The following is a 9890-nucleotide window of genomic DNA, read 5'->3' as shown; positions in this document are numbered from 1 at the left end:
GGGAATCGGAACAGAACAAGCGTGTCAAACCGCAAAAAACTTGGCGCATGAATATATTAACGATATGAAATGCCGGAAAAATGCTGGTTGGGGGATTCAGATACAGATACAGATACATTAAGTGGCAACAATACCCAGCGCAGGAAAATTAAAAGGGTCACTTTACAAGGACTTAAAGTACAAAAAAGCAAAAACAACACAAAGCGAAATGAGATGAAAAGTATGGAAAATAAATTCATATTTGAGACCAGTGAGTAGGGGTGGGTAAAACAGGATGTTTGTTGATGATAAAGAGACTTTGCTTGTCTTTCGGTTTGCTTGTCTCATTGGACACAGAATCTGGTGAGGTTTTTCCCGGCTTGGGGTGGCTCGGAAAATATTTACAAACATAATCGCTGAAAAATTAAGTTTCTGAAATTGCTTTTTTTTTCCTGCTTATTACAGCATATTGCCTGAAATTTATCAATGGCAGTCAAGCTTACTGCCAAAATGTTCTTCCTGGCTTATGTTAAGAAAATGTTTGAGACAAAAACAGCATGAAACACAATTAAAACCGAAGACAAAACGTGATCGAAAGAGGTCAAAACCCAGAGCAAGATTAAGCTGCGAGCTTAGCATACTTAAGTGGTCACGGTTCTGGGCTCAAAAAAAACAAAAAAAAAAAGCGGAGAAAAGAAAATACCCTGCCCGGTTAAGCTTGGTATCCCGAAAAAGGAGGGAAAAGGACTCTAATTGCGTAAACGCGAGCAGAAAAAAAAACAGAGGAATTAAAATCGGAAAAACGATAGATATAACGAAGCGCATTACACACAATGAAAAAGGGGAAATTGGTGAGGCAGTGGTAGTGGTAGTTAGACAGCGGTTTGTTTTCCATTCCTAAGCTCATTTTCCAGAGCGGCTTTCGCCGAAGTGGCATAAGATGCATCAACAAACGGGCCAAAAGGAATCAAAATATAAAAAGCAAAGGAATTAAAAATGTAAAAATGTGAATGGTTGAGCAGACGGAAAACAATGGAAGTGGCAGCCCAGCACTAAAAATGCTGGCCAGCTTTAGGACCTTAATCCTTTTGGCAGCTCCAAGAGCTCCAGCTCATTATGCACGCCCAGTGGCCGGGTCGCTTTTAATGACCCAAATCCGGCGGAGTTTCTCGGCTGCCCCAAAAGCGGACAGCTTGAGCTTCTATTTTTTGATTAATTATGTGCCGAGAGTGTATGAGTTTGCAGCACCCGGGTAATTCAGGTAATCTGTGCATTGTCTATTTTGACATTTGCCGAGGGGTTTCCATTTCTTTCAGTTTTCCCGAAAAATTGCCCGCTCAAGGTGTGCCCCTCACCCGGCGGCTTATGGTAAATTTATCAAATGCGTAATGAGCGCACGTGAGCTGCATGCCATATGCCAATTTTCACCCACGACTCCCAATATTCTTTTCTCTTCATTTTTTTTTTTTTTGGGTTTTTCGGCCACTATTTGGTGAGCGAAGTAGCGAGGGGTGGGGAGCAGGTGGAGCGGGAGCAGCCGTCGGTCTGTTAATTACAACTTAAATTGACAGCAAAAATTGGACTGGAAAATTGTGGGTTTTCCATGCGGTCGGCATATTAAGCGCTTACTTCGCAGGAGTAGCATAATTTCGCCGACCGGAGTAGACAAATGAAGACTTAAGACCTACTTAAGGCCAAGAGCACTGGGCCGTACTCCATTCAAAAACTCCTAAGCTGCCGGGAAAGCATTCCGCAACAAAAGCGACGCATAAAAATCCAAGCAAGAAACAACAAATTAGCTAAGAAGACAGGGGAAGAGATGGGTGGTGGGGTGGCTGGGCGGTTGGAAGGGGAAGCATTTAACCCTAATTTGACACACACGCAACCTTGACGAACGCGAAAGGGGTGTGGATGCTACAGGGGGTGCGGCGTCAGACGGCAAGTCACAAATAAATACATTTACGCTTATCAAGGGTTACAAGGAGCACACTAAAACGAGTTGTCAATGATCTCGCGTGAAATATTCAACACCCTGTAATGCTCAGTAAAAATAAGAAACAAATGATAAAGGAAAGTATTCGAAGAGTTTATAGTTTAAATCAAGAATCTTAAATAAACTGTGATGAATACAAAGTAAACTTATGATTATTATTTTCTTTTATATATTTGAAGCATACTACAAGCAAAGTCCTTGCTACCCCTTGCAAGTTCAAGGATAATTCAATCGCAACTGAAACGTATGCTAACTGCCGTTAAATGCGAATGCAAGGAAGACAACAATATCAATAAACACACACTCACACATGCGGCGAAGGGGTAAACACATGCATGGATGGGGGGTGGCGAGGGTGGCGAGGATGAGGCGACAGCGGAAACGGAAATCACAACAAAGTGCTGACATGTGCCGTGGTTGGCGGGAAGGGGGTGAAGTTGGGCCTATGCGGTTGCCCACACACAGAGACACACACACACACACACACACACTTATACACGACCGTGTGGGTGTCAAGTTCCTTTTCACGCGCAAATTGAGTGCTTAAGCGGTTTAGTTGGCACGTCGCTCTCTGCCTCTGCCTCTTCCCCTCCTCTCCCCACCGATGCCCGTTTTGCCACCGGAAGCGGAAACTCCGCATGGGAATGTATTCGAATTCGCATTCGCTGTGTTTGCCGCGGCGTCGCTAAGCCGTCTCAGCATTCATCTTTCAGTAGACTTGAGACTGGAGATTCCCGAACCGAGTGACTGAGTTGGAGCAGCCCACTTTCCATATCCTGGCGATAAGCAAGTTTCGCATTGGCGTTTATAATTCATGACGATTCACTTGGCGAAACAAAAAATTATTATTTATTGTCAACGCGAGCGGCTTCAACTTCCGCTTGTTTATGTGTGGCCCAGCGATAAGAAAAGGGGGCGGGGAAATGGTGGGCGTGGTTGGTAGTGGGAGGGGGCAGTACACATTTGCATACGTTTTGGCCGGAAATAAAATCGCAAACGGAACGCGTGCCGACGGCATAAAGAAAGCAGCTCGAACTCGGCCGCATATATAGCATACTTATGGGCGGGCCGCAACAACAAAGATAAAGATGCTGCATTGTGCGGTCTGTGATATCTGCCTCCCTCTTTCGCGCATTGGCTCATTTGTTGTTATTTATGCTGAGCCCTTGTGGTATATGGAAATCCCCCATAAGAGCCGCGGTCACATTTGCTTCTGCCGTTTTCCGTTTTCCGCTTTCCCTGCTTTCCTTTTTGCATACACACGCAGCTAAAAACAAGAGAGAACGCTATAGTCGAGTTCCCCGACTATCTGATACCCGTTACTCAGCTAGTGGAAGGGAGAAGGAGAGTCTTAAACACAGTTTTTGCCGGTTTGTAGGCGTTATAGTGGGCGTGGCAGAAATTTTTTTGGCAAATCGATAGAAGTTTACAAGACCAATACAAAAATGAAAAAATATCAAAACATTTTTCAAAAGTGTGGGCGTAGCAGCTTTGGGCGGTTTGTGGGCGTTAGAGTGGGCGTGGCAAAAAGTTTGTTGGCAAATCGATAGAAATTTACAAGACCAATACAAAAATGAAAAAATATCAAAACATTTTTCAAAAGTGTGGGCGTGACAGCTTTGGGCGGTTTGTGGGCGTTAGAGTGGGCGTGGCAAAAAGTTTTTTTGCAAATCGATAGAAATTTACAAGACCAATACAAAAATGAAAAAATATTAAAACATTTTTCAAAAATGTGGGCGTGGCAGTTTTGGGCGGTTTGTGGGCGTTAGAGTGGGCGTGGCAACCTGAATCGACAAACTTGCGCTGCGTCTATGTCCCTGGAGTCTGTATACTTAATCTCAACTTTCTAGCTTTTGTAGTTCCTGAGATCTCGACGTTCATACGGACAGACGGACAGACGGACAGACGGACAGACAGACGGACGGACAGACGGACATGGCCAGATCGACTCGGCTACAGATCCTGATCAAGAATATATATACTTTATATGGTCGGAAACGCTTCCTTCTGCCTGTTACATACTTTTCAACGAATCTAGTATACCCTTTTACTCTACGAGTAACGGGTATAAATAGAGCGGAAAAGCGAGTGGTGCTGGGAAAAATTGAAAATAATAATACAAAAATAATAATAAACATGCTTGGGCTGGCGTTTTATTGCCGCTCAATTGATATCATGAAATTATGCCTTTGATTTTTATTGCCCTCGCGAAACATATGATGTTCCGTTCCCTTACAGGATATGTATAGTACGAGTACATGTATGTTATGTTTTTTTTTCGGAAGTGATGTCTTGGGATTATTTTTAAGCTACCATTGCTTTTCACATATGTGGTCGCTGTAATTGCACTTTGAGTTCAATTTAATGATGTTGGGCAAAACATTGGCATAGTGCAGCTTATAGCTGCTTATTGCTTATCGTTTACGATCTGAAAAATAAGTGGGAGCTTTCTCGGAAACCCGATACCCACACTGAACATCTTCATGTCTTGGGGGATGGATTGATGCCGCTGGCAACCGCAGGCCTCAGATATCTATATATAATGTAATACCACACATATTGGCAACTGTTTAGCTGAATCTGTCGATTTGCTTCCTCGTGGAAATGCTTCATAGAAAGCAGCTGCTCAGTTTTAGTTGATTTCTGGGCAGTGATTAAATGGGAAGCCAAAATGTGTGGAAAAATGTAATTTTTTCTGTCGCTCTATTGATTTTTTGCTGCTCACTACGCAGCACCGAAAATTATTTTAATATGTAACGAATGCCCTTTGCAAATGCCCATGATTACTCAATGATTTCACTTTCATTCACGGTCATTCAGCCGCGGATTCGAATGCGAGTACGAGTGGCCAATTTAGGAGAGTGAATATTTTGCTTTGACGGTAGCTACACAAAAACATTCGGATACAAATGGATGTATGGATGGCAACTATTTCGACGGTGAATTGATGTCAGTGACACAGTCCAAATGCGAAGCTCAAGAACCCCATTCTGAACCCGAATCCAAATCCGAATCTGAATCCGAATCCGAATCCAAGTCGGAGCTAAAGCCAAGCTTTCTGAGTGGGCTCGACAAATGGAATACATAGGGGAAAATCTTCCTGAGATGAGCGAGCATTTCGCGGAGCAACCACAACACGCTGCGTTTAGATTAGTTTAGTTTAGTTCGTTTACGGTCTTGTCCGAATTGAGATCGTCTTGCAGGCAGACCGTGTCTTGGGGAAAATCGAGAGGCGCGATCGAAACAAAACAAATCAAATTAATAGTACCCACTCGTAAGTTATGCAAGGGCAAATAAATTACAAAAATTAGCCCAAACTGTGTGTTCTTCGAAATCGTTCAAAGCGAATAAAGTTCAAGGGGCGAAGTTGTGGAAAAAGTTGTGGAAAAGCTATTCAAATACGTTCCAAGAACAGCGCAATAATCAAGATAAAGTTCAAGTGATAAGCTGCGCATAAATTTAAATATGCTAAGTGAATTGTGGCGACACATAAGCTCCACACACACACACACACACACACATACACATACACCTATGCACACACATGGGGGTACACATTAAATAATAGAGCACAAGTTGGGGGATCGCGGCAGATTCGGCGGGGGTGTGAAGAAAAGGCCATTCGGCACCGACCGACTGACTGACAATAATAAACGAATTCGCTCTCCAGCTCTCTGACTAAACTAATTTGGCGCTCGGCAAAAGATAGCAATAGTCACTAAGTACATCACATTGATCCCCATCTCTAAGCCGAAACCAAAACAATGAGCACGCAGATCTAGTGTTTAACCAGGGGGTATATGGCTCGCAGTTCCTCGAAAGTCTCAGGCAATGACTCTGCTGAGATTTACGTGCTCATCAATGTGCAAACCCAGCGAATCACTGGCGCTTTAAGATAAGTGCCATCCGCCATTCGCCATTCGCCATCCGCTGCACATCTTCCGTCTGGAGCCGCCTTATCACACACATTAGCTGTCTATTTTATCATTTTTACCACCCGAACTCAACCTGCAAACAAATTGTAAATTTCGCAGGCATCCACAGCGTCCACATCGTCCACAGAAGCAGCATGACCGAACATCAACGTGCCTCGCAAGCCGACCAAGATTAGCTTAATGGCCCGAGGGGATTGATAAGCCGGGAGCGAGATAACATTTTGATAAAATATTTGCCACAAACTGTCGGAACGTTGCTATTTTGGGGCAAATCTTTCGAGAGTCTGTCTGGATCTGGCTGTCCGTCGATACAGTTAAGATCAGGGGCTCCAGTGCCACATCATGCCACTCGATCCGCTCCCATCCACGTGCCAGGTTGTCTCTTAGATCTCCGGATACCCCCACAAAGCCAGCTAATTGCCCGCGAAAGATCTGGCGAAAATTAATAATACAATATATTCCGAGAGAATCTGCTACAGTACTAGTGTGTGTGCGTGTGTGTGAGTGTGTGTGAGTGAGTGTGTGTGAGTGAGTTCGGCAATCGAAACCGGAAGAAACCAATGTGCCAAGTGTGATCGCAATCCGAGTCGATCCGCAACTAGCATGGTGCAGGGCGAGAAACCCAGCAGCCTGGGAGCCGAGAGGCTGGACATGGACCACGGAAGTCGGGAGTCCCGAGACGATTCCGACGTGGAGTCCAGACTACTGGACAATGGGAAGACCTACGACAAGGAGAAGGAGGCGGCCATCAACCTGGACGGCGAAGAGGACGCTCCGAAGACAGGAAAATCGAAAAAGAAGAAACAGAAATCCGAGCAGGATCGCCTCATGACCGCCGAGATCAACAAGCTGCTGGCAGAATCTCCGCTGGAGAAGAATGTTACCTGCGGCTTCTGGATATTCAAGGGAACCTTTTACCAGAGGTGAGTTCACTCAAAATGTGAATCAATTGAAAAGGGACAGTTTCTACCCTCTTAAAAAGTGAAAGTAATTTAAACAACGTATAGAATTAATATTACGTTATCCTTGATTTATTTGTAACCCTGCAGATTTGCCAATCAAACTGCTTACGTTCTACTTTACGGAATCGTGGGCTGCATCTTTTCAATGACATATGCCTACTTCAATGGCACGATCACCACAATAGAGAAGCGCTTCAAGATACCCTCAAAGAATACGGGTATCATCTCGGTGGGCAATGACATAAGTCAGACCTTGGTGTCGGCGGTCTTGGCGTACTATGCGGGAAAGGGCCATCGGCCGAGATGGATTGGTTTTGGTAAGATCTATAGAAAGATATATTTATGTTACTCAGAAGTTAAGGTATAATTGCCATTTTGTAAATGTTCAGGTCTTCTTACCATCGTCTTTTTCTGCATTCTGACCACCGCACCGCACTTCCTCTACGGACCCGGCGAGGATGCACTGGCTCTGACCTCGGAGTTTGGCGGGGTGCCCGATGAGAACGCCACAATGGAGGCCATCGAGGAGCAGCGATCCAAGACCCTCTGCCGCTTGAATGGAGGTGGAGCGGAGTGCGAGGTCGGCGAGGGAAACTTTGCGCCCCAACTGCTGCTCTTTGTGGCGCAGTTCATATCGGGCATTGGAGGATCTCTTTACTACACCTTGGGCGTGTCCTACATGGACGATAATACCAAAAAGTCCAAGACTCCGGCTTTGCTGAGTGAGTAGCGCTATAGTAGTTTTAACCAACCGGAACAGAAACGTACAAAAGATGCGAGGACAGGCGGTTAATCCAAGCAACAGCTAAATAGTTTTAGCCTCTAAGTGTTTACTAAGATAAGTTAGAGATTTCCCGACTATCTGGGGAAGTGCCAAATCATTGAGACTGACTCATAATAGAATGTACCGAAGAAATATTTAGATTAATTTTGAAATTCAAACTCAATTTCTTCGTAGACAATTTTCATATCTCCACTTTGAAAGTAGAAGTATAAAATGTATTGCGTAGAGACTTTCTTACTGTAATAGAGTTGTATATTTAACATCAGATAATGGAATAATCTTTTGACAGACTTTGAAAAATATTTTATTAGCGGCTGGACAAACTAATGATGAGCATTTTGTATTATTAACCTAAAAGATACGGCTATCTCTAAGATAACCATCTTCAATCACATATGCAATTAAATGCAGAAGAGGCTTTAAAAAATGCAATATACCCTACATATATTTTAAGGTCTGTCGTACTTCCTGCGAATGCTGGGTCCTGCCATCGGCTATGCGCTGGCATCCTTCTGCCTGCGCCTGTACATCGCACCGCAGATGCATCCGGTGATCAACAACAAGGATCCCCGCTGGCTGGGCGCCTGGTGGCTGGGCTGGCTGGTGATGGGCGGCCTGCTCTCCTTTTCCGGCGTCTTTCTCTCCATGTTCCCCAAGGAACTGCCCAGAGCCGTGGCCCGCCGGAAGGTGGAGGAGAGTCGCCGCCGCGAAAAGGAGCGACTGTCGGTGAAGAGTACGGAGAAGGAACGCCTAACGGCGGAGCTGGATCAGAAGAGTCCGGCGGAGGCGAAGGCCTCCTTCCAGGACATGCTGAAGACCTTCCGCCGTTTGATCACCAACAAGACCTACATGTGCAACACACTCTCGAGCATTTTCTACCTGGTGGGCTATACGCCGTACTGGATATTCACGCCCAAGTACATCGAGGTACAGTATCGCCAGTCGGCGGCCACTTCATCCATGGTCACCGGCACAGTGGCCCTGGCCTTCTCAGCGGTGGGAGTGCTGCTCTCCGGTTTCATCATCTCCCGCTATAAGCCAAGGGCTCGCTATATGGCCGCCTGGAACGTGATCGTGGGCTTTCTCACGGTGGCCGGAATCCTGGCCTACGCCTTCATTGGCTGTCCGGGAAATGAGAGTTCCGTGATTGTCAATATTCACGACAGCTCCGTGGCGGGCAACACCACCACCTGCAATTCGGCCTGCTCCTGCGATTACGTGCGGTATTCCCCAGTTTGCGGGGAGAACAACATGACCTACATCTCCGCCTGCCATGCTGGCTGCAAGAAGTTGCTCGTCAACTCCGAAGGCAAAAAGGTATGTGATAAGTTTACCTCGAATATTGTAGACAAATGTAGCAGGCAACTCTTCTGGCAGATCTTCTACGATTGCTCCTGCATTCCCAGCGACGAAAGTGGCAATTCCACGACCCAATTCAAGCGCCTAACCAGCTTCGATTTGAGCAACGACGAGCTCAGCCAGAACACCTCGATTCACAGCCAATTGGAGGCTCTGGCGAATGGCCAGGCGATGCCAGGTGCATGTCCTGTAAATTGTTGGACGCAATTCGTGGCCTTTTTGGCCGTGATGTGTTGCCTGAAGTTCGTAGGCGCCAGTGGCAGGGCCTCCAACTTCCTGGTCTCCGTGCGCTGTGTGCCGGAAAAGGACAAGACGGCGGCCATGGGATTCGGAATGACCCTGTGCTCGATGCTGGCCTTTATTCCCAGTCCCATATTCTTCGGCTGGGTCTTCGATAGGGTCTGTTTGGTGTGGGGCAAGACCTGTACAAACAAGGGAAACTGCTGGCTCTACGATCCACTTTCCATGAGGTAAGCTTTTCGATATAGTTCTGAAATATGCAACCATAAAACTGCTTTGTTTTAGATACACACTAAACTTCACTGCAGCTGTCTTTATTGCCATTGGGGCCATTTTCGATCTGGGTGTCTGGTACTACGCCAAGGATCTGAAAATCTTCGACGAGGACGTCAAGGAGGTGGAGATGAAGATCGTCCAGCACGAGGAGGAGGCCAGCAATGAGAAGAATACAGAGATTTAGTCCTAAGTTATTATTACTCCTAAGTGCTGTGTGGGTAAGAGAGAGTCTTGGTGCCTTGATTTGTCAATATCCATGTGTGATTTCCAACGTAGAGTCCAGTACCATAATAAACGGTATTGCAACAGTAGAGCTGTGTGTACACATATGGTAATTGCTGACAATTAAAGTCCAGATCCCG

The 9890-nt window shown here is 45.7% G+C and overlaps 1 protein-coding gene across 1 annotated transcript; it reads left to right on the top strand.

Annotated features, from left to right (window-relative positions):
• The first annotated feature begins 5091 nt into the window (after positions 1-5091).
• Positions 5092-9839, top strand: LOC6531602 (solute carrier organic anion transporter family member 74D). The gene is made up of 7 exons (XM_015195944.2): positions 5092-5246; positions 6007-6830; positions 6957-7186; positions 7259-7591; positions 8108-8970; positions 9031-9482; positions 9538-9839. Exons 2-7 carry the CDS (start codon positions 6511-6513, stop codon positions 9710-9712), a joined length of 2373 nt encoding a protein of 790 aa, XP_015051430.1. The 5' UTR covers positions 5092-5246; positions 6007-6510; the 3' UTR covers positions 9713-9839.
• Positions 9840-9890: the final 51 nt, after the last annotated feature.

This window comes from Drosophila yakuba, chromosome 2R (genome assembly GCF_016746365.2).
Source record: "Drosophila yakuba strain Tai18E2 chromosome 2R, Prin_Dyak_Tai18E2_2.1, whole genome shotgun sequence".
NCBI classification, from domain to species: Eukaryota; Metazoa; Arthropoda; class Insecta; order Diptera; family Drosophilidae; genus Drosophila; species Drosophila yakuba.
This window is presented reverse-complemented; position numbering and strand designations above follow the sequence as displayed.

What these genes read in the sequence shown, in the direction of transcription:
- LOC6531602 (XM_015195944.2), top strand. Translation starts at nt 6,511, where the DNA reads ATGGTGCAGGGCGAGAAACCCAGCAGCCTGGGAGCCGAGAGGCTGGAC. An exon ending in GCCGAGATGGATTGGTTTTG is followed by an intron (nt 7,187 to 7,258) that starts GTAAGATCTATA and finishes GTAAATGTTCAG; the next exon opens with GTCTTCTTACCATCGTCTTT. An exon ending in CAAGACTCCGGCTTTGCTGA is followed by an intron (nt 7,592 to 8,107) that starts GTGAGTAGCGCT and finishes ATATATTTTAAG; the next exon opens with GTCTGTCGTACTTCCTGCGA.